The sequence below is a fragment of the Meriones unguiculatus genome, chromosome 7, assembly GCF_030254825.1.
Source record: "Meriones unguiculatus strain TT.TT164.6M chromosome 7, Bangor_MerUng_6.1, whole genome shotgun sequence".
NCBI classification, from domain to species: domain Eukaryota; kingdom Metazoa; phylum Chordata; class Mammalia; order Rodentia; family Muridae; genus Meriones; species Meriones unguiculatus.
In genome coordinates this window covers 97,668,236-97,693,198 of record NC_083355.1, presented here as the reverse complement: position 1 = coordinate 97,693,198, position 24,963 = coordinate 97,668,236, and the positions used below count along the sequence as shown (strand labels likewise).

At 40.1% G+C, this 24,963-nt stretch overlaps 1 protein-coding gene across 3 annotated transcripts in view; it reads left to right on the top strand.

Annotated features, from left to right (window-relative positions):
- Positions 1–474: 474 nt before the first annotated feature.
- The window catches only part of Sel1l (SEL1L adaptor subunit of SYVN1 ubiquitin ligase), a 44,457-nt gene continuing 19,968 nt past the window's right edge, over positions 475–24,963 (top strand). The window contains exons 1-8 of one of the 3 annotated variants that reach the window (XM_021657509.2): positions 475–686; positions 6,407–6,444; positions 7,401–7,632; positions 17,004–17,171; positions 18,605–18,710; positions 19,448–19,610; positions 23,171–23,224; positions 23,310–23,369. In XM_021657509.2, coding sequence (XP_021513184.1) covers positions 617–686; positions 6,407–6,444; positions 7,401–7,632; positions 17,004–17,171; positions 18,605–18,710; positions 19,448–19,610; positions 23,171–23,224; positions 23,310–23,369 — 891 coding nt within the window. In that variant the 5' untranslated portion in view covers positions 475–616. The remainder of the gene's footprint in view (positions 687–6,406; positions 6,445–7,400; positions 7,633–17,003; positions 17,172–18,604; positions 18,711–19,447; positions 19,611–23,170; positions 23,225–23,309; positions 23,370–24,963) is intronic. The other 2 variants (XM_021657495.2, XM_021657503.2) reach the window with 2 other exon arrangements.

The following is a 24,963-nucleotide window of genomic DNA, read 5'->3' as shown; positions in this document are numbered from 1 at the left end:
GTTCATGTCATGTCCGATTCACATTCTCAAAATAATTACAAAGAAACGCTTGGCAACCTTTACAAGTTCTTAACCGCATACTATGTTCCTTGATGTTTGTTCTGGCTCAAAGACAAGAGTCCTGTGAATCTATTCCCTTGAGTATCTACCCAATTCCTCCTCACTTTCTCAGCCACCTGCAGCTTGAGCCCTTGCTTTATGCTGGACTACATCTCCCAAGAGCATTGGCCAATAAATAGCTGATGCCGTGCATTACGGGAGCTGTAGTCCTTGATGAGTTTTCTTTGCCTCACGCGCTGACACAGACGCTACCAATTAGCTGGGGCCATGTCGGTGAGGCCGTGGTCCAACCGGAAAAGCTGGTCTGAGAACCGCACACAACGATTGGCTAACGGATGGCATAGGGGGCGTGGCCTTGGGTGGGGCGGGGCAGGCACGGCCATTGGACAAGGAGGCCGGAGCGGCGGGTGGGGATTGGCTGCGCTCTGGGCCAGGGAGGCCTGGGAAGGGGAGAAGAAGGAACCTGAGCAGGAAGAGCGGCTGCGAGGCGGCGGCGAGGCAGCAGCGGCTGAGTTGGTCGCGGCGACGGCGACGGCTCTCGACCTTCGAGAGCAGGATGCGGGTCCGCTTCGGGCTGACGTTGCTGCTCTGCGCCGTGCTCCTGGGCTCGGCGGCCGCGTCCTCGGGTCAGTATCCGGCCTCGGGCAGCAGGCCCCAGCCACCGCCCCCCCCCCCCCGACCGTGTTGGAGACAGGGCGGTGCGGCTCAGCGGTCTCGGGTCACACCTCGCCCTGACGGTCACTCGCTCTTGCCTCGGGCTTGGGTTAGTCTGGGCCAAAGAGGGTGCTTAGGAAGCTGGGTGGGCGTAAGGGAGAGCTGGTCCCCCTGCCCACCCATCTCCCACGCAGCAAACTTTAGGTGACTTCTGAGGAAAGAGGAATTAACTGGTGGGGAGGGAGACCCGACAGCTGCCTTAGACCCTCCGGGATTCCTCCACCTTCAGGTAGATGATGTATGCACAGGCTCTGGGACTCGCGGGGGTTTGCAGTTGACACACCTGGAGCTGTCACTTATGTGCAGAGCAGGGTTCATTGGGACTAGGATGTTGACAGTGGGGGGATTGCTCAACACCTGATCTGGATTTTAAAAGAAAGCCTCTCATATAATTATAGTCACTAGCCCCCACCCCCTTTTAAATAAACCTTCGTGGGAAGATGTGACCTCTGCCACGGTGGTTTTGAGTTTGTAGATAGTGATCTTTGATAGACTTTGTTCATCCAACATGAATAGAAAATAGCGTTGCCTTTTCCTGTAGCTATAAAAATCCATATGTTTTTAAATTGATTTTTCAAATAGCTGATATTTACTACCTCTTTACAAAGGATTTTTTTTTTTATGTTTTGATCTGACTATATCAGAAAACTTACCATCTTATAAATGTTTATTTTAAACATACTTAGACAAACATTGACTACAATAAGACTTCAAGATTTTAATCAGTTTCAATTAACAAGACAGCTGTTGGGTGGTGTTACATTTTTTTTTTTCTGGAAGACTGTAAAATATAAATGTCAACTTTTTCTTTTAACAACAGAAATTTTCCCAGGTGGTTATTTGAACCCCCAAATCCTTTGTCCTATTTGTAGATGAAAATCATAATGTCATCCTACTTCTAAAATAAGAGATTTAGACCAAAATCCTGTCTACAGTGTATTTGGAGACACCATTTCAAAACTGACAAGCATATGGTAATCACTTTCCTGCCAGCATCATGCTTGAGGTCCACTCTGCTTCGTTTGAAATGACATTTTGTGTTTATGATCAGATCTTTAAAGACTATACAGTATTTGACTCTTGCAGAAATTTTAGCAGTTATTGTTCAAAGGAAGTATGACGTAGAGCTGTCCAATACCTTGGATAAAGTGCCTGATGAATTCTTGACCTGCAACTGAATTCCTCCTGGGATTTTCTTAAGAATACAGTGTTAGGTCTGGAATACACCTCACACTTACATGAACAAGCTCTGTGATTCTTGACACCAAAGTTTGAAGAGCCCAGTAATTAAGTAACATAACATATATCCCTCTGAAATTCCATCTGCAGAGACTAAAGAATGTTCAAACAACAGTTTTCCCTGCATCTTTCGTCAACTGTGTTGTGTGTACTTTGAGCTCTGGGCAGTCGAGATGATCACCAGTTGAACGTTGTTCTAAAATACTTAGTCAAGTATTAAATCACAGGGTTGTGTTGATCTAAATGGAGTACAGCATTTAGGAAATGCCTGCTCTGATTGCTGTCACAGTGACAGCCGTGCAAAAGCATTTCCCTGGTACAGGCAAAAACTTAGCCCAAACTACAGTTACAAAAATGCATGATGCAAAAGAGTGAAGGCCAGTGGACCCTGCTAATCCACAAGTTCCACATCATCAGATTTCCACCCTTGAGTTTTAAGTTGTTATGTTCTGCACGTGTGTAGACTTTGTATTCCCATCCTTTTTTTCCTGAACAATGTAATAACTAATTGTTTGATATTGACTTTGTGAGAAGGGGTGGAGAGGATCTGCAGGTTGTGTTCTACTTTATATAGAGGACTTTGTAATCCTTGGGTTTGGGCGCCCTGAGACCTAGGGTTAGGACATCCTTTTGTATCCTATTACCAGGCATCTGTGTATATCAAAAGATAGCTCTACTGTACTCACATAAGTTCAAATACCATATTTGATAGAAAGCTTTATAAATTAAAGGCAAGGATTTCTCAGCTTTCCATGCCATGCATTCAGTTGCTTGTTACATAGGATTTTTGCCTCATTTTTGAAGTTTAGATTTAAAACTTTGCTCTTAATAAAAATCATTTTAATAGTAATTTTGTGTTTAACATTAGGGTTACCCAGGGCAAGTTGAGCTTACAGCCATACCACATAGGCTCTGATTAGCCAACAAAGCAGACCTTGATCCCATCACTGTTGATAGGCATCGTCTAATATGTTGGCTTAGAGAAATGTAAAAACGTGGTACTTGTATTAGAAATGTTTTCTTTTTTTCTTGTAAATGGATAAATTAAGAGGAGGGTACACACACATATACACATTTCTTAATTTTCTCAAGATAACAATGAAAAGGTGTTCAGTTTTCTCACTTAGCAATTCAGGCTTGTTGGAACTGGGAGTATTACCTTATTGGTGGTGCTTGTTGGGGTGGCCTGGGTTCAATCCAGAGATGGGGTGGGGAGAGACAGAGAGATTAGGAGAAAGAGTGTTATAGTCTGTACATTAGCCACTCTGCCAAGTATCTGAGGTAAGTTGTATTAATACGTAAGTTCAGAGGGCAGCTTCTGGGTTGCTAAGGGTGTTTAATTTCCCCATTTAAGATGTTGTGAACAACATTATTGTGAATGGACAGACACATGGTTGTATTCCCTTTTGACAGACTAAGAAAATAGAGGCCAAGCAAACTTTTCATACTGAACCCATATGTGTCTAAATAAGTATGTGGGAAAGCCAGGTCACAGGTTTCCAAACCTCAGATTTGGGGTAATTTAGGATCAGAAATTTTCTAGGATCTGCACCCATGTCAAGCAAAGCAGAAGGCAGGATGGGCTGTTCTCTTTTTGCTAAACTCACTGGTCTTTATGTTTGGAGGTGGTCTAACCTATTTGCTGTGCATGACACATGGGAAAATGAATTTATAATGATCACCTTTTCTTGACAGTATCCATGGTTGTGTGCAGTTCACTTAACTAGTATAACAAAAATGAAATGGAGTTTTTTCAAGGAAAAGTGTGCAGTCAATGTAGTTGGACAGGTAGTTACATTTTAGATATGATAGTGATGAAGAGGAATTTAGAACTCTTTATTGAATCTTGTTGATTTTTTTCTTCTTGCCTGACTCAAGCATTACTTTGTGCCTTCTATTTATGTACAATTTCAGTGTCTTTGATTTTACTTAAAAACTGCATTCAGAAGTACTTGGAGTTACTTAGCAGCAGCCTTCTTAAAGGTGTCGTGTGAATGTCAACTGGAAAAAGAAAATAGCTTCTCCTTAAAGCTGCTGTTTGAAGTAGGTTTTCCAGTTTAGTAACTGAAAAAGAATTCTTTTGTTGACCAAGTCATCTTAATATATGCTCCAAGTTTGTGAAAGAAAGAATGATGCAATTCACATGAAACCACCCTGATGTCACAGATCCTTTCTCCTAGAGTTCAACAACACATTTTGCTCATCCAGTGCCTCACAGATTTGTTTCAGAGGTGTATCATTTATATTTACTTATAGGTGTCTCTATTATTTTCTTACCAGCTGTGTGTGTGACCAACTTAGTGACTTCACTTGCATCGAGTCAAAAGGCCCAGGGGCATATCTCATATGAATGTGCACACTTGGTTTTGACCTAGAAAGTGACATTAAAGCTTCATTTTTGTAAACTGAGTAGTTGCTATCTGTGGTTAGCAAGCCACATTTGTACATACATCATTGATATATAATAGGGGTGGATTTCCTTTCCTTAACAGAGATTTGAACCATCAAGATCGTCAGAAAGTTAGGAGGAAGGATGGTTGTTAGTTCATGGACCACTACCAAAATGTCACGGTAACTGTGGGACTGAGGCATACCATACCCCCCACTACCACCTCTAGGCTGCAGAAGCAAAACCTTTTGAAGGGCCCCTCAGAAGTGAATCTATACTTTACTTTTTTATTAATTGGAAGCACACATGTGACAGAACTTCACTGCAAGACTTATTTTTCTCAGATAAGCAAAACAAACGCTTCAAATTAAGCTGCATTAAGTTCAGTCCCTTATGCTAACACCACCTGAAACAAAATTAATGCTACATTTCAAGGTGGTTTTTATAGAATTTCATGGTGAATTTTCATATAGTTTATGGACAAGGGAATACTAATATTCCATCCAGGGTGAAATCAGAGCATTTTAAGAAAAAGAAGAAGGAAGCAGAAGCCCATGTGACTGTTTTTGTTTCTTTACATTGGCAGTGACTACAAAGGTCAGATGCGTTCAGCTGCCGTGAATTGTTGCCTATTTCTTTAGAGAGCAGGAGAAAAGGACAACAGCCACTAAGACTAGTGGAGACAGCAAAACATGGAAAGGATAATACAAAAACCGTTTTTTCAGACCGCTGAGCTACCTGTGTACGTTCAGAAGCAAGGTGTAAATGATGGCTGGAACCAGATTGGTTTGGTTTGGTTTATTTTGTTTTGGTTCAGTTTTTCGAGACAGGATTTCTCTGTGAAGTCCCTCTGTAGACCAAGCTGGCCTCGAACTCAGAGATCCACCCGCCTCTGCCTCCAAGTGCTGGGATTAAAGGCCTGCGCCACTGCCCAGTTGACTTTGTCCCTAAGGTTTATAATTATTTTTGGTGAGTGTTTGTCTTGCATGTGTGTGTGTAGCATGTGCACTCCTAGTGCCCGTGGAGGCTAGAAAGTGTGTCAGATGCCCAGGAACTGAAGTCACAGACTGCTGTGAGACACTGTGTGGTGCTTGGAACCAAACCTGAGTCCCTTACAAGAGCAGCCAGTGCTCTTAACTACTGAACCATCTCTGTACACACACACACACACACACACACACACACACACACTTTAAGAAGCTGTTGATTCTTTGTGCATAAAGAGATGGCTTATCAGCTAACAGTGTTTGCTGTTGTTCAGAGGACCTGAGTTCAGTGCCAAGCACCCTTGTCACACAGCCCATAGCTATCTATAAACCCCAGCCTTCTTCTGGCCATCATGGGCACCAACATGCACATGGCACACACTTACACAAAGAAACTATTGATTTAATAAATAACTCTCATACGAATAACAGGAGATAGTTCAATGCCACATCTGTTCTCTATCTGGTTTCTCCTTAGAAAAATAGACCACAAATCTTAAACGTATTTGTCTGTATTTATTTCTTAACTCTGCTGAACAATAGTAGCAATTATTACTTGTTCCCATCCTTGGTCATATTAGTGAAACAACAACATCCTACATTAAAATAACCTCCGGTAATACAGAACATCAGCAGAGAAACAGAACCGGTCAAAGCCTAGAAAGTAACATTAAAGCTTCATTTTTGTAAACTGAGATGGAATCTGAAGAAGAGGCTATTTTAGAGGACTGGGAAAAGAGCCTCCTGGTTTTCCTATGTGGAAAAAGAAGGGGAAAGTTTTTTTCCTTAATCTTTTGTGAAATTGTTGAACACCATCAATTTTTCAGTAATTCTAGGTTCATTTATTATCCCGTGTCTGGTTACTATCTGTTGTGTATTTGTGCTTCCTTCAAGCTTTTCACATATAATTTCTGAATTACTTGGACTCTTGGGTAAGGATACATGGTGTCTTTAATGTGCTTTCTAACATTTATAGTTCCCAACAAAAAAGATAATTTATCTTAAAATTTCTTTACAGATGATGAAACTAATCAGGATGAATCCTTAGATTCCAAGGTAGGTACTAAGATTTACACTGAACAAGTTAAAAGTAGGACTTATGCACCTTAGAAAGGACATACTAATTTTGAGTAATAGAATTAAATTAAAAGGAAGATAAAATGATGCCAGTATTTTAGCTCTTTTGAAAAAAAAAACAAAACTGACCTATATAAGAGAATAGTCAGTTTCAACTAAATCTGAATGTGCTATGTGGATGGTGGACATTTACACTGAAGAGCTTTAAGACAGCATGTTTAGTGCCTAAAGAAAGATAGATTTTCTTCCCTTTTCCCCCCAAAGTCTTATGTGGCTCAGGCAGGCCTCAAACTCACTATGTAGCTGAGAGTGACCTACCAGTTTTCATCCTCCTGTCTCTGCCCTCCCAAGTGCTAGCATTTTAGGTGTGTGCCCATCTTGCCCACTTTTTTAATTTTTTTTGTTTGTTTGTTTTTAATGAGACAAGGTCACACTATGTATGCTTGGGTGGGCTGGAACTCTGTACATAAACCAGGTTGGCCTTAAATCTATGCCTCTGCCTCCAAAGTGCTGGGATTAAGCACGTCACCATACCCAGTTTTAAAGTTTTTGGTTTGTTTTAATTTTGAAGGCCTAACCTGTGCCATTTTAAATCAAATCAGGGAATGTCCATCTTTGTGGGTTGCATTAGTATAGCTGATTCTCACATATCCAAGGAGGCCTGCTAGTTATGAACACTGATCTCTAGATTAGATGGAGTAGAGATAAAAACAGGAAGTTGTAATACAGACTTTCAGAATTAAGGAAGGCTTATGGGAAGGTGATCTCTGAGTTGAAATGCAAAGCTAGTCAGGTGGCAAAGACCTAACTCTGATGAGCGCACCTAAGCCTACAGGCAGGAGCTGAAAGAGACGCCTGTCAAAGCAGTGGTCAGACTGGATTGGAGGGAGTCTTGGAACAGCTGGGGAGTAACAAATACGTCCTTTTTTTCTCAGAGTTCTTTGCCAGCAGATGAGCCGGTGAAGGACCACGCTACCACAGGCAAAGTGGTTGCTGGCCAGATATTTGTTGATTCTGAGGAATCCGATGTGGAATCCCCTCTCCAGGATGAGGAAGACAGCTCCAAGACCCAGGAGGAAGTCAGTGTCACCGAAGAGATCAGCTTGTTAGGATCTCCGAATCCAAGCAGCAAGAGCTATGAAGAACCAAAGAAAGTGCGGAAGCCAGGTAGCCTTGACGCATTGCTTGATTCCAACAGATACAGGAAAGAGACAATTGAAAATTTAAAACTAGGGAATGTAGGTAAATGCTAACTTAAGCTGGTCTTGCTAGTTATTAAGCACATGGAAAGTGCAGTGTAATTTTACAGGATTTTCAAGGTTTTAGTCAATCAGTTATTCAGTGTGTAGATTTGATATTACAAAACCTAAATTCATAGATAAAATTGCATATATTTTTACTAATATCCTGCCTTTTTCCTTTGAGAAAAAATTAATATGTCAAGGTGGGGCAAAAAGAAAGAAACAATTCTTGGTGTGGTTGCAGAATTGTGTTAGGATTTTTCCTACCCTTTTCATCATCCTGTAACTTTTCAGTCATCCTAGATAATTCGATTTCAATCTTAACCTTCTCCCATTGAAACATACCTGAACTTCAATCCTCTTTTAACTTGTATCTGCTTCACAGCTTACATTGATAGCTGATCTTTCTTAATACAAAGTGTGTTAAATGTCCGTCCTTTTAAATTTTGGTAACATAACTGTTCTGCCATAGTCTGCCATTTTGCCATTTAGTTTATTACTTCATGGATGACCTCTGCAGCACTTATTTCATTACCAGCCACTGTCAGCAATCAATCCTAGTTGAAACTCTGCCATACTAATTAATTTAAAAAAAATTACAAGTGCTTTAATCCATTAACTAAAAGTAACGTTTGACAATATTCTAGAGAATATTCTGACAGTCTTTTCACAATGTATATCTGTACAGTTTGAAGTTCTTTGTTTTTAAGCATTGATAAGAATACAGAAAGAAAAAAACAAAAGACAATTGCAGATAATTTTCTTACACTTACCAGTTGGTCAGTATTTTCCCATGCAGCATGCAAGCAATTCTTAGTGGATTTTACACTTGATGCTGCCAGTGCCCTCTTATTTACTTCAGTTCCATCACTCTACCTGGAGATGGTATCAGATCCCCTAGGTCAAGTGCTCAGTCCCATAGCGCTGCCAACTGTCCCACTCACATGCCAGTTACAAGTCTCAATTGCCTGTGCGTCTGACAGTCAGTGTAAGCCAGAGTTCCCATGACATCATCCTTGGGTTCAGTTAATGTGTTAGAGCAGCTCAGAAAAGTCAGGAATAGACTTGTGTGTACCCATTTGTTGTAAAGTGTATTACACAAGACAGAGGTGAACAACGAGACAGGAAATGTGTAGACTGAGGTAGAGGGGAAGCAGAGCTTCCACACCCCTGTGAGCACACCACCCTCTGGGAACCTCCATCCTCTGAGCTGAAACCCTCTTAGAACTCAGTCCTTTGGGGTTTATATGAAAGCTTCATTATGTAAGCATCACGGATATGTCACCTGAACCCTCTGCTCCTCTGATTGAGCAGACTGAAGCTTCAAGCTTCAACCATCTGATTGCATGGTTGGTTCCCTGTTTTGGTAACTTAGAAACCCTGGCACCTCCTCACATTGGTATATAGAAGATTCTAGGAACTGTAGAACAAATAAGCTTTTCAAAATCCTAGGACCTCATCACAAACCCATGATCTTTATATATTCCAATTTCACCAATACAGCCATTCTTGTTGCTCCAAGTATTTTATTATGTCCACTGGGAACACCTTTAGTTTATGCCTTTGTTCTTGACTGGATTTTAGTGATCTTTCATAACTTTTTCAGGCAGAATAATATGTCTCAAAATCAGTATGCCTCCTAACCTAAGAGTTAACCTCAGCTACTTCTCCAGAAAATCTGGATTCATTTCCATGAGTTAGAATATGAGCCTTCTCATAGGCCTTTTCAGTAGATAAGGTTAGGAAATTTAGGATCTCTGCTTAGGCTTCCAGTGCACATCAAGTATTACAGGTAATGTAACTAAAAGAATTTGATTAGCAAGTTGAACTTCAAAGAATCAGAGTTGTCAGACCTGGTGCATATTTTCAAAGAAACAGCTGCCACAGACACAGAAAAAGAATTTAAGTCCATGACCAGCAGAGCTACTTACAGCTCCTTTCTTGCCTCCATCCAGAATGGATTCTAGCCAGGGCATACTGTTCAAGACCTCTAATGGACACGATGGAGGATCACTTCCCTAGAAAAGAGCCATGCTGATTAGACATCTTCTGTTCAGTCTCTGATAATCATAAACTTTGAGGTATTCTTTAGGAAGAGGTGCGTGCATACATCTGAGGAGTATGTAAAATGAGCAGTCTAGACAGAGTAGGAATTGTGATATTTTCAGCACTGTTAACATGTTTGATGGCAGGTCTGTAGGTAGCATGATTATAAAGGATCCTTACCAAGTCATCTCTCTTTCTTAGGCCAGTGAACAGACACAACAGATAGGGATTCCTGATTCTTTTGTCTCCAGGATATATTTACTGAGGATTTGAAATAGTGCTTTAACTATCTTTTCATATAATTTTCTGAGTGTGCTTAGACCAACAACTTTATAAATATTTACATTCACCTGTTCAACTTGTTTTAGTTTTCAGTAATGATTTGGATTGATTTTTAATTTATTCATAATTTATGAACTAGTGTACACTTACGCATACTTAATATGTACTGTACATTGCATGAGTTTGCATGGTTTGTGTGTTTCATTCAGCTACATTAGAATTAGATTCTATGACAGTCCCTTCTAAATTCCTCCTTTTGTCAGCTTCTGGTTCCTGTTGCTCTGTATTAATCTTCCTAACTTCAGATTTGACCCTGTTGCTTCCTTACCTAGCTCTCACCTTCTATCTGCCTTCTGCATTGAAGCACACACTTCACGCTGCTTAGCATGATTCACAGACTCTGGAGTGTCTATACTCTCGCCTCCTGCAGCTCCCCTCAAATATCCTTTTCCAGAAAGCTCCCCAAGAATGCTGTGAGGTTTCTGTTGGGGGCCTTCCCACAGGTTCCCCGCAGCTTCCCGTGCCCTTAACTCGTCAGCAGTAAGTTGCAGTAACACACAGCAAACATTAGAGTCCCATTACCTTAGGCTGGGGCTGACTTACTACCTGAAGTTAGGCAAGGTGGCAACTGTGTACCTGGCACATACCAAAATTGCAGATGCTCAGAGGAAATGCGTGTGTTCAGCATGAATCGTGCTGTTTATATAGTTTGAGGAGCTACTCTGAAGAAGCAAGCTGGTGGGGGCTCATCAGAAATCAGTAATTTCACATGATAGAACTTAGGCCTGGTACATTGATTCTTCTCAGCGTGGTTTCTACCTCTGTGGTCATTGACCAAGGCGTCTCTAGAACCAAGATGTTATCAATAAGACCCAGGAATAGTGAGGCCAGTCTGCTGCTCTGCCCTCTAGGCGTCCTGTTTGTAGTGAATTACAGTAAATCCTATTAGTTGTTAATAAATCTGTTAGAAGGGCAGGCGGCTTCCTCCTTAACTGTATTAACGATTTTTCTTTTTTAACCTGGCTCAGAGAATCAATTGAGACACAGTGTTACTGTCTTTAGTAGGTTAAAATAAACCTAACAGCCTTCCAGGGTTAAAGTATGGTTATCAGAAGTTCCATCCCATATGGTACACATGATAACCCTGGAAACAGAGCTGACAGTTGTTGGGACTGTTCAAGAAGGATACATGCTAAGTGGCATCATGTAACCCTCCACCATGGGTGACTTGTCTTAGTCTTCCTAGTCTGGTCCTTGATTTCAGAGGACTTGATGGTAGGTTTCACATGGTTGTACTGTCCATAACCCAGCCCACCTACCCATGAGTCTGGGAAGGATCTGGAGGGTTTCTGTGTAGAAACTGAACATTTAGGTCAGCCATTACCTTCTTACAGCTAGCATGTCGTTAGGACACAGTACAGCTTCTAGAAACAGTTTCCAAAGATCATCAATGCCCATTGCCCCTTGCCACGTCCATGTTTCAGTTTATTTTGCTCAGTTGTTAGAATATCAGTAATTCCATTCAGAAATCATAAGTACACATTTTTTTCAGCCATTCCCTAGTTTTATCTTTATCATTTGTCTAGAGAGGTTGTATGGTAGAGCCACAGAACAGTATCACAGAAAAACATTTTATGTAACTTCATTTATGTATAGAAACTGAACACAACAAAATCCTGAATTTTGAAATACTTTGAAGGTAAATTCATGAATTCTGTTACCCATTCACCCTGATCGTTTTTCACTTATCAGTGAGTTCAGAGGAGAGTTGTAGTTACTCGGATTCCCCTGAGCCGTGTGGAACAGGAAGTGGGCGAAGGAAACCAAGTCAGGTCATCAGTCCATTGCTGCACACTGCAGCTGATGAGGAAAGAAGCACAGGCCAGCAGCAATGAGACCTGCTCAGCCAGAATCAGGTCGTCCTGATTAATGGAGCAAAGGATCATGGTCTCAGCATTGTGCCCTTGCCAGACTTGCCAGTGCTGTCTGTATCAGAGCTGGATAGCCAGTCAGCAACTGGATTTTAGGGGGTCCCGGCACAAAAGGAGCCCTTCCCTGGGGCCATGTGAATGTTGCCATTGAGGCCAGCTAACCCTTAAAATCAGGACTTTTTCACATATTAGGGCCCCTGACCAGTGTCCTAAATGTGGGAGGCTCAGTGTTGTTCATTGAGCTCATTCCTGCTTCAAATGGGGCACAGTTCCCACTGGGACTAAAAGCTTATCCTAGGCAGTGTTGGCCGTTGGCTCAGAATCAAGTCCAGGCAGTTAAGGTCTGTAAACTCAAAAAAGGCCAGATGTTAGCAGCAATAGAAAAGAAGGTGCTTCAGGACCAGGGAGTTGAATAAGGCAGGCTTCCCTAAGCCCTTTATGTCTAGTCAATCTTTAGTCTTAACTGACTTACTCAAAGTACATTCAGGTTGGAAAACCATCTGCATTTAAGAAATTAGACTTTGGTCAGCTCTGGTGACAAGCTTTTAATCCCAGCACTCTGGAAGCAGAGACAGGCCTGGTCTATATAGTGAGCTCCAGGCCAGCCAGGAGTTATTACCAAAGAAAGAAGGAAGAAGAGAGGAAGGGAAGAAAGGAAAGAAGGAAGGAAGGAAGGAGTCAGACTTCAGCTTTCACAAGAGTGAATTAGCAAACAAAACTTGATATGTAAATTCTAAAAGAATATCTTTGTCTGTAGACCACTTCTTTTTATTCTTGTTTCCCCCTTAAATGGACCAAACTTCTATAACAGAAAAATCAGCTACTGAGATTTGTTATGTTTCCAGTACTCCATGCTTAAATTCCAGCCCACACTGCAGGGAAAACCAAGGAAGCTGTGTTTCAGGAACATATTTTTCCTTCATTTTCCCTTGACCAGGGTGCTACGTCTAGCATATAAAGTCAGAAGAATTTGGTGTTTTTTATGAATTTTTACCGTATATCTAATATATACTAACCACAAAATACAACTCTGCTAAAAACCGTTTTTTAACTTTAATTCCTCAATGTTTATTCAAACTCCCAGTACAGATTTGCTGTAGCCTCAAAGCAGCCAGAGAGAACCCAGCCAGCATGAGTACTAAAGGAAGGCTGCTGCAGCAGTGATAACAGCTAAGCTGAAAATTTTCTTTACCCCTTTTGTCCTCTGGGTTATCTGCCTTTTTTCCTCAGCCCTGATTTAATCATATCCCCCACCCCTGTACACACATGCATATACTCCTTTAGAAGAAAGAGCAATGAAAACTTGAACAACATAGGTCAGTCCTGCCTGGAGAATTTTAAGGCCCATCAGAGGACATGGATCAAAAACCGAAACTATCCATATCAACTGAGCTACTCTTATTTTTCCCATTTTGTAGCCAGTAAGACCAGCTGGGGATCCAATCAACCTAGAGTTAAACCCCTATTTTCAGCTCCTACAGGTCACTTTTCCTCTCATGCACACTTTTCCTCTCAGCTCCTACTCATATGGCTCTGTAACCCACCTGTACACCAGGCTTATCATGCCCTGCTCCTGTGTCTCCTTTTCCCTAGCAGTGCTTTCCAGTAAGTCCCGGTCATTCTAGTAAATCCCACTTGCAAGGTCAAGACATCAAGATACCCAAGACTGTCCCAAGATTTGGTGATTTGCTAGAAGGAGCCACAGCATTTGGCCATGACTTATCCAATAGAAGGATTCAAAGAAAAAACAGTGAAGGGAAAAGTTGTGTTTGACAAAGTAGAAGAAACAAGACATAAGTTCGTAAAATCCTCTCCTAGAAGTATCAATATCAGCAGAGCCCCAACCTATGTCTAGCTCAGCAGTTAAGAACAGATACTGCCCTTACAGACAACCTGAGTTCAGGTCCCAGCACCTTCATCAGGCAGCTCACAACTGGCTCTAACTCCAGCTCTCTGCACACATGAGTATCTCTCTCCCTCTCTCCCTCTCCCTCTCCCTTTTTCTCTCTCCCTCCCTCTCTCTCTCTCAAACACACACACACACACACCTGAAAATTAGCTGGGAGAGACAGCCAGACAAAATGTATACACACAAAAAAAAAATATACACACAAAATATATATATATATATATATATATATATATATATATATATATATATAGTTTTGGCCAACTGGGAAGAGAGAAATTCTCAATCTGTCAACACCTAAACAAAGTTACAAGTTATAGAAATGGTGAAATAAAATGCAGCCAGTGTGCATATGTAGACTTAGCCAATGTGTCTCAGTTATTTGAACTGGAAGATAAGTCGTAGCTCCTGGGACCTAAGCCAGGCTTTGGGGAAACCAGTCATTTATACTGCATACTAGGTGTTTGGTGTGGGGAGCTGGAGCTGAAAAACACTGTTAGCCTAAATTCTTAGGACCACATTTTTATATAGGATTCCCTTGACACCTCCCAGCTCCCATACACAGAGCACATTGAGATAACCTTTGAGACACTGCCCACAAGGAAGCTCATAAGAGACCTAGTGGCTGGTGGTTTGACTGGGAATTAGCCATTTATTTACCTTGGCCTAGCATGTACCAAAACTTTAGAATCCCAAGAGGAAAACAGGTATTGAACATAAACCACATTTATACAAACAAGTGAGTCATGTTTATGTGGGGGGAGCCATTTCTTTTTTATGTTTGTAAATAAAAAGGAAAAGCTCAAAATTTTTATAAAGCCTCATTAACTCTGGAGAAAACAAATTTGAAGTGATAGGACTTTACATTTTCATACTGCCCAGTTGTCTTGATTGTGTCATATAAAAAACACATTTTTCTTATGGTAAAATAAAAAATGCAAAGAATAATAATTCAGTGGAATAACAAACACATTCATTTTTCAGCTGACATAAACAGACTCAGAGAAAAGAAGTGTTTCAACTTCTTTGTTGATCTGGGGATGCCAAGGAAGGACCCTTCATTTAGTGGGGGATTAAGAAGTCGTAAGCAGTGGCTTCCAGCAGGCCCCAACCTTGGTGGAAAGCTCTTCATTGCTGTTGACACAAAGTATTACTCGCTATCCAAAAGGAGTAAGGAAGTTTGTTCTGAGCCAAATTGTGAGTGACGAGGGCCTGGAAGCATTGAGTGTCCCAGTGTAGAAGCGCCCACATGAACTTTTATAGTCATAGAACAAAAGGAAACTACAAATCAGTGCTTTTTTGTTTGTTTGTTTTTAACCAAGTGCATTGATGGGGCTATTAGATTAGAAGAGTTAAAGCACAATGAGGAAATATGTTACAGGTTCAGATGCTATCTGATGACGTTTGTAGCTTTTGAGTTGGTGGAAGCTGATGGTCTGCTAAGTTTATGCATGTCAAAGGTTTTTATCTGACAGGTGAAAGGATATTATATCAGACACGAGTGATAAAGGGCTATGTAGGGGACTAAACACTGCTCTTAGCTAGTGGGAGTAGGGCCTTTCTCTGATATGGACTTTGTTGCCTGCTGTTGGATCACTTTCCCCTGGCTGAGCTGCCTCGTCAGGCCTCAGTAGAAAAGGATCTGCTTAGCCCTGATGCACCTTGATATGATGGGGCGGGTTGGTGTTGGTGGGGCTCTCCTTTTCTGAGGAGAAGGGAAGGGGGAAAGGAGGAAGAGGGTGGGAGCAGACTGAGAGGAGGAAGGGGGCTGCGATGGGGATGTAAAGTAAATAAATACATAAATTAAAAAAGATAATCTTGACATTGGATCGGAAATATTCCAGCCGTCAACCATCATAGAATTCCTTTATTTTAGAGTCAAGTTATTGACTTCTATTATTCATATACTTGGTAGTAAAAGAAATGTGGTAGACAGATTAGAGCCCTAGGGGCCCTCAACTTTCCTAATGCTGCCATCCTTTAATACAGTTCCTCATGTTGTTGTGATTCCACCAATAAAATTATCTTTGTTGCTACTTCTTAACTGTAATTTTACTACCATTATGAATCATAATATAAATATCTGATATGCAGAATATCTGATATGTGACCCTGTGAAAGTGTCATTTTTAGCCCCAAAGGGGTCATGGCCCATAGGCTGAGAACCACTAGGTTAGCGCCTATGTGGAAAGCGAATCTAGATAGGTACGTGAAAATTAGACACAGCAGCCGTACTTGTCTGTTCCCCTTTTCTCATACAGCCCTGGGCATACTTGGAGGCACTGACTGGGAGCAAGAACATGAGCTCTTGCAGGAGGTATACTTGCATCCCTTACAGCTATAGGATTAGTGGCATCTACCTGATGCAAACACTTGAAACATTTTTCTGTCTCCTAGATTACTGCAACTACTTTTAAAATTAGTATCTTAAGATGTGTCCTTTAAACTAAAACGAAAAGAGGGATACTTTCTAGCCTTTCAGAGGGAAGGGTGTTAGCATAATAGCAGCTGTCAGTTCTTGAACTTATTATCTGAAGTGACAGGGGCCATATTAAGTAGTCTAGTAAGAGCCACAGTGTGGAAGAAAAACTAATAATAAAACCCTCAGTACATATGATAAGTACTCTAATAAAGTGCTATGCTTCACAGAGGAATATGTGAATGATTAATTTTGCCTCGGGAAGCATTATCCCAGTATAACTTTAGATAATTGAAATTGATGTGCTCCATTCAGAAAAAAGGAATAGAGGTGATTCCCTTATATCTGCGGAGTTTGGGGAGCTCTTTGGTTGGGTTTATTGATTTGCTTTGCTGTGCTTTTTGAGACTCCGTAGCCCAGGTAGTCTCAAACTCACGACAGTCTTGAGGCATTTCACAGTAGACTTTGAACACTAAGCTGTTTTATCTTAAGAACTCAAAGTCTAAGCTAGATGCATGTGAGTAGTCACTAAGTAGACTTGACCTCAAGTCAGCTCCAATCAGCTCTCTTCTGGCTCCCATTACAGTTGGCGTAGCGTATCTCTTTTCATTTAGATTTTGATAGCTGAATTTCAGCATTGTTGAATCCATGAATCAGAAAGGTGTTTATATTTAGACTTTTGTTTCTTTTCTTTTTTTTTATTTCTCCAGTCTTGACTGCCATTGAAGGTACAGCACACGGGGAGCCCTGCCACTTCCCTTTCCTTTTTCTGGATAAGGAGTATGATGAGTGCACCTCAGACGGGAGGGAAGATGGCAGACGGTGGTGTGCCACAACCTATGACTACAAGACAGATGAGAAGTGGGGCTTCTGCGAAAGTGCGTACTGCTCGAGTGGGGCATGCCCTGGGGCTTCAGTCTAGGGCAGCTCAGAAGGCATTTTCTAGCTGTCCTGCTTCACGTGGGCCCGTGTTGGTGACGTGGTCACAGCCTTAAAGACTCACTTAAGAGCTGTGAGCATGTGATATGCTTATTTCAGGCTGCCACTCAGCCTTTCACATTTATGTCTCACTGATTCACAGGAAGTTCTATGAGCCCTTGAGGCAGGCTGTTGAATTCATTAATACAAAACTTTTTGTCAATACTGGAAGCTGACTGTGATGGCAAAGGTTAATAGTAATTAGAAGAAAACAAAAAACTACCTTCTTTAAACGGAGTGAAATATGCTATATAACATTTGACATACATAGTATATTTAACCACCTTGTGTGCAAATGCTGCCCTCTGGTGGAAAGCTGTGTTTACGGGACATAGCAGTATAATATTTCTATTTTGTGGCTATAGACTCCTGAGCATCCCTCAATAACAGCATCAAGTGTAGGCCATCTTCAGATGCAGGCTGGCATGACTAGTTTAATATGTCAAGTTTTTCTTTATTATAAAAAATTAACTTCTAGTTATATAAATAGTAGAAGTTATGGGTGTCTTATGATGGGTACTATATTGTTTAAAATGTTGCATTGAAGTAGCGAAGTAGGTTTTTTTTTTTTTAACCCACAAAAGTTCTACAATTTTTTTTCAGTGTTACATTAATGAGTATGAAAAAGTAATGCGCTAGACTGGAGATATAGTGCTTGCCTATCATGCACAAAGTCCTGGGGTTGGACCCCACCCAATACAACACACGTTGGGTGTGGTGGCACATACCTTAATCCTAGCACTCTGAACAGCAGGAGCAAAAGTTCAAGGGCATCCTTGGTTATGTGGGGAATTTGAAGCCAGCCTGGGCTACTTGAAGCCCTATTTCAAAAAAGAAGAGAGAGAATTAATATACCTGAGCTTTGCATACTAACTTAGACCTATGTTTAATAAAAATCAGGTCTTAAGATTTTAATTATATAACTAAATACATTTGTAAATATACAACATATCACCTTTGAATATTATGGTAGTTTTCGGTTTATTCTTCTCTGATAGCTTTTTGTTATTATTTTAGCTGAATGTAGCATTTAATCTGAAGTTTTAATTGAACTGTATTTTAAAAAGTCACCATTACTAACACAAAAATACCCTCAAAAGCAGCCCGATCTTGCTTTCTCTGGGGAAAAAAAAAAAAAAAACAAGTGACTTTTTTGGACTTTGTGTTTTCTAAAAGTCTGTTGTCGGTACAGGGCATACTTTAGTTGTTTTTAGAGTTGAGTTTAGAAATAGTGAAAGATCATTCTTTCTGTGTGTAACCTTCCTGAAACAGTGAGTGAGCTTGGTACTAGATAACAGAGATTTGTTTAATGCATGTGTCATTTTATTGTCAGCTGAAGAAGATGCTGCTAAAAGACGACAGATGCAGGAAGCAGAAATGATTTATCAGACTGGAATGAAGATACTAAATGGAAGCAATAGGAAGAGCCAAAGGAGAGAGTAAGTTTCACTGTCCAGCACGTTCTCCCCTAAGAGAAGCCCTTGCTGAGGCCAGTCACTGAGCGCTTTCTCTTAAGACCATGCTACCAGAAATATATAAGATGTCTTAAATGCTGTTGCAGGAAACCTGAAGACAGGTTTTTGACAGAATGTAATTCATTACATAAAAAGATTATGCATATTGACCATAAAGGCTGATAGTGGGGAAAAGGGCAACAGTAGTTGTAGTCAGTTTTAAGAACTAAGAATGACTCTGCTATCCAGACTCAAAAATAACAAAACAAAAGAAATAGTCACCAAATGTGTTGATTTTTGGTTTTGTTTTGAAACTTTCACCTAGAGTGTAACACTGCAAAAGAATTCTAATATTTTAAGTCTGTTTGATATCTGCTTGTTTAGTTCGTCTATGTGTAGGGTTAGAAATTTTTGAGTTATTGGAATATTTTCCTGATGTAATTTTCTATTGCAAATCTTATTAACCTGCTCATTGGATTTTTCATTCATTCTTAGTATAATTAAACCATTTCAAAACATTAGACATAAGGAAAACTGGCCCCTTAACTAACTCAAACTACCCAGAATATTTTCTACATATATAAATAACATGATAGGAATGTGTAAAAATTTCTTATTATAAAATTAAAAAAAAATGTATGCTACATTTAGTAATGAAAAAATTTTTTAATGGCTGTTTCAAAAACACTGCTGACTTTCTGTTTGATTGCTTTTGTTTAAAGAGCATATCGGTATCTTCAAAAGGCAGCAGGCATGAATCACACCAAAGCCCTGGAGAGAGTGTCCTATGCTCTTTTGTTTGGTGATTACCTCACACAGAATATCCAGGCAGCTAAAGAGATGTTTGAGAAACTGACTGAGGAAGGGTCTCCCAAAGGACAGACTGTAAGTGCAGCTTCGGTGGAGAGCCTTGTACACAGCACCTTCCTGTTGTTGAGTTTCGTTTTGGGGGAAGCTGGGGGCTGGATTGTTGCTTATGTGTATGGGTGTTTTGCCTGCGTCTGTGTCTGCGCAGAACTTGTGTGCCTGGTACTCAAGGAGGTCAGGAGAGGACGTCCTGTCCCCTGGAACTGGAGTTATAGATGGCCACCATTTGGATGGAGGAATCAAACCCAGGTCTTCTGGAAGAGGAGCCAGTGATCTTAACTACTGAGCCATCTCTACAGCCCCTGCACCTTTCTAGTGTAACATGTGTTTTTAATGAAGTGTGAATATGTATGCCTGTGTGCATATGAGTGCAGGAGCCAAGCATTATGGATGCTGAGAATTACACTCAGATCCCATGAAATTGTAACATATACTCTTAAGTGCTGAGCTATTTCTCCAGTCTCTCTCCAGTACTCAGCACTGTTGATTCTAAGAGCACTTTATTCTCTGAGCCCTGTCTTTTTTCAACAATTGTAGAAGACTGGGTGACAACATATTGCTAAATAATAATTTTTTGTACAACCATTTTACTTAATTTCTTGGATAATTATTTTTCCTCATTTAAGATGACTATGGTCAATGAAGATAACTTTATAGCTACATCTTACCACAATTTCTTTTGCAGTTTTTCAGTATTAAATCTAGAGAGAGTGAAATATGATGAAAAAATTTTATAGAGCAGTTTTTTATCTGAAATTATTCATCATAATATTTCCCCCCAAAGTTAACCTTGATTTGTATGTGTATCTGTTAGTGTATGAGTGTGTGTGTGTGTGTGTGTTATGGGTACTCTAGGAGGCCAGGAGTCAGTATCAGATGCCTGGGATCTGAAGTTGCAGCAGCCTGACGTGGGTGTTGGGATCTGAACTCGGGTCCTTGTGATAGAGCAACAAGCACACCTAACCACTGGGCCACCCATCTCTCCAGCCCAATATTGACATAAATAGATAGATAGATAGATAGATAGATAGATAGATAGATAGATAGATAGATAGATAGATAAATGAGTGAGTGAATAAATAAATAAGTGAATAAATAAATAAGTGAATAAATAAATAAGTGAATGGATGGGTGGATGAATGAAAATAAGTAAATAGATAAATAAATAAACAAGCTGTTTTCAGGCTGGAGATATAGCCAAGAAAAAATAGCGTTTGCCTTGCATGTGCCAAGTACTGGGTCTAATCTCCTAACACTACCCTACCCTACCCTACCCTATACACACCATCCCTCCAGCCTACATACTCATAGTATATTCTTACATCATTGAGCTGAAATGTTTCTGTGTTAGTAGATGCAGTTTTTCTACAGTTTTGTTGTTGTTGTGTCCTTATCACAGCATCAATTAGTTAATTTTTCTATGACCTGAAAGCCAAATGCCACAGCTAAAGGCTCATAACCTTAAGTAACTGTTTTTAACTAGGCTACATTGTAGATGAATGTCAGTACCACATTGCACTATATTGGTAACATGTCTTCATGTTTTATCAATTAATAATATAAAGAATACAAAGATTGGACCTAGGTTTAAGAAGCATCTTAAGAGGGACTGGAGAGATGGCTCAGCTGTTAAGAACACTGGCTGCTTTCCCAGAGGACCATGATTCAATTCCCAGCACACATGGGGTGGCTCACATCTATAACTCCTGTTCAAATAGATCCAACACCCTCCTGGCCTGCAAGAGGATTCCACTCACATAGTATACAGACACATATCCAAAGTACTCAAATACATTACGCACATATGTACGTATGTTCATACATACATACATACATACATACATACAAACTACACACTATTTAAACTGCTTTTAGTAGTTAATGTTTAATCAAAATATGAGCTATGTTTAAAAATACATTGTTAAAATATATTCATATTTGTGAAAACTATTTTTGTAAGATACATTTTTCTCTATCATTTCTGCAACCTAAAAAGATGCCTGTTTCCTTCTAACCATAATTGAATGAAGGATGTGAGACAGTCCTCTTGAGGCTTCATGGTAACAGGATCATACCCATTGTTTTCTGTGAATATTTAAAGAACCTGCTCCTCTTTCTTGGTCTCATTTTTAGCCGTAAACAGATGCTGTCTTAACTGTTATTTTGTTTCTGAAACTTCTTTTTCCTTGATTAAATAAGCTTATATAAACCTATATACACACACGTACATTATGTTCAGAGGCATTGATGTCTTTAAGGCAGACATCCACATCTCTACTGTTGCTGCATTCATACCCCACCAACATTCTCATGTAGTGTTGTGGGTTATAAATGTTTACTATTGATTTATCTTTTAGTTAATCAGCAGTTATTCCTAATCCAGCTGTATACCCAAATCACCAGGCAGAGATTAGGTTTTATATAGTTAATCTAGAGCACAATACTGGGCAATGATTACTCCATCCTAAACCTCCAAGCCCACATAGTTTTCTACCAATCAGATTTCACCCATTATACTGGCTTTTAGTTATATCTTAGGTCTGGCTCATCTCTCCTCCTTGTTCCAAGTTCTCTCCTGCCGACCTCTGCTCCTCCTCCCTGCTTCCTTCCCTTTCATCTTCCTTCTCCTCCTCTCTGGACCAGGATGCTCTACCATCTTCTCTCCATTGCTCAGCATTGGGGTTGGCTGTTTTATTGACAACACAGAGAACAAATGGTGGCATGTTGACACAAACTTGAGACAGGTGATGCTTAGATAAGGATCACAATGCAATGTCTGGATTGAAACCAGATAGTGGGGTAGAGAAATCAGCATTTGAATTGACAAGGGTATATTCCATAAGAATATACTAACAGTGTGGTAATTAATTTTAGCTAGCACAAACTCCAAATCAGTTACTTCTTGCTCAGCCAGATTAGATTGAGCTCCTTTGCCTGTATTGCTTTCTTATAAATGGTGACTTCCTGGGAAGCAGTTGACCTCCTTTGCAGCCATCTCTACGATCATAATCTGACCTAAATGCAAGGAAGGCTGAAATGTGGATGAGCCTCATAGACTAATGGCATTCCCATTCTCTGCCACTCTTCCCTTATCACTTGCATGTCATCAGGGTGATACACAGGAGAGAAGGTAGAGTCATGTCAGTACATCTTTTGGCGGTGGCTTTCTTAGGAATTTCATGTTTTGCAAAGTGATCATGTCCCTTGACCACTTGGTGTCTCTTTATTCCTGAGGTTACTTATCTTGGGACACTTCTGTCCTTTTCATCCCTCCATGCAGTGAAAGAAAAATGTTGATATAAGGGCAAAAAAATAGCTTTAAAAAAAAATGAAGTAAAAATGATGTCTTTAGCTTTGTTTTTCTAGTTAACTTTCCATTAACCTTCTGACTAAGCTTGATGACATGTTTAAGTTGCACTTAGCTTTGTGGTGTTTTGCTCCGGCTCTTTAAGTGAACCATCCTACATAGCTGTACTCAAATCTTTTCATATTTAAAGATCCTTGACTCTTCTCAGTGTATAAAATTATATGTATTTTCACCAAAGTAAGAATATTGACTTTTCCTCATTTTACCCCAGGCTCTTGGCTTTCTCTACGCCTCTGGACTTGGTGTTAATTCAAGTCAGGCAAAGGTAATGTTATTGAAGTCTTCCTGTATATTGAATTTGGAGTTGAATAAGCACTGGCCTGTGTTCATTTATGTATCTTTTTTCACAGGCTCTTGTTTATTATACTTTTGGAGCTCTTGGAGGTAATCTGATAGCCCATATGGTTTTGGTAAGTATGAACTTTAAGACAACTTACATTAAATGGTAAAATTGTGTTTGCATTAGCCATAAGTTTCCCAGCCTTGCTGACTGAGATTCACTTAAGATCAAATAGTTTAATTGTTATAACATACTGAATCCATATGTGACAAAAATTATATAAATTGGAATTGTTTATTGGAATTATTTTTTGGATTGTGTTGTCATAAATTTTGCATCTAAATTGATGACCTACAATACAAAGAACTGTCCTACAAAGGGTACTTGCTGGCTGTGTCTAAACTTACAGCACTGCCACTTACAGATACAGATCTTCCCACCAAATCCCTTTTGGGCCGAGGGGCTTAAGTTTGTTACCCATTCAGTTTGGGATAGGTCACATGATAGAAGGTATGTTTTAAATGAGTATAAGTTCTTTGTTACAGGAATGTAAAGGCTGGACTGAGTGGACACAAAACCACTGGGAATGCGGGAAAGGCTCTCCAGATTTGGTTACTGACAGGACAGACAAGGATAGTCTAGTTTTCCAGCCAGCTGGGTAAATCATAGATAATTTCAAAAATAATTATTGATTGATTGTCAAGATCAGATTGGGTATGTAGATAGACAGAGATAGCCTAAAGAGTAGAATGCTGGGAGCTGATACGTAGGGCAGATTGGAATCCAGCAAATTATCTGAGTCATGCCCAGGAGCTTGGACTCTCTTTTGTCCTGGGGCTCAGCTGCTGACAGAACTGAAGGGAATGGAAAGCAAAGATGCTACTGGACTTTCTAAACACCTCTCCTCTCTGATTTCAATGTTGTTTTTGTTTCATCTCTGGTAACATACTTCAGAGAATAACTGAAAACCTCCTTCAGATAAAATTTTTGGTAGGTTTTTTTGTTGTTGTTTTTTGTTGTAGTTTTGAGGCAGGGATCTCACCGTGTAGTCCTAGCTGGCCTGGAACTCTATATATAGAGACTAAGATAGTGATAAACTCACAGAAATCTGCCTGCCTTTGCCACCATACCTGGCTCAGATATATTTTTACAAAATAGGGAACAGTTTTGTGTGGCAAATATGAATATGAAATAGTTTAAACTACCAACTTTCTTAAACAGTGACTGTAGAATCAGAACATGTTATATTTGTGGCTCTCTAGTTATGACCCAAAAATTGGGAATGCTTATAAAGATTTGAGTCCGTGCAGACTGATTCCAGACACCTCCTTCCTGCTTCGTGTTCTTTATAATCAGCAGTCCCCCCAACATCATTATTCTATAGTCATTTGTTGCTAGCATAACATATTTGTGCCTGCTTCCAACAAACATTTTCCTTATTTTCTGTTTTTGATATTGAAGATCAGCTCATTCTTGTTAAGATTATGTCTAAAATAAGGTTGCCATTGATTCTGAGTAAAAAACTGGTGAGGACTATATCCATGCTCCATTCGTAAAGTTCATGGCACTCACTTGGTAGCTCTAGTAATGTTCTTTTCTCATGCTTAGCTGTAGACTTCGTGCTGGGGTATGTGGGTCAGAGGATAGCGGGATTCTATCCTGAGTGGTTGGCTTTATTTGTTCCAAGAAGAACGCCACAGAAACCTGTGCTGCTGTTGTCTCAC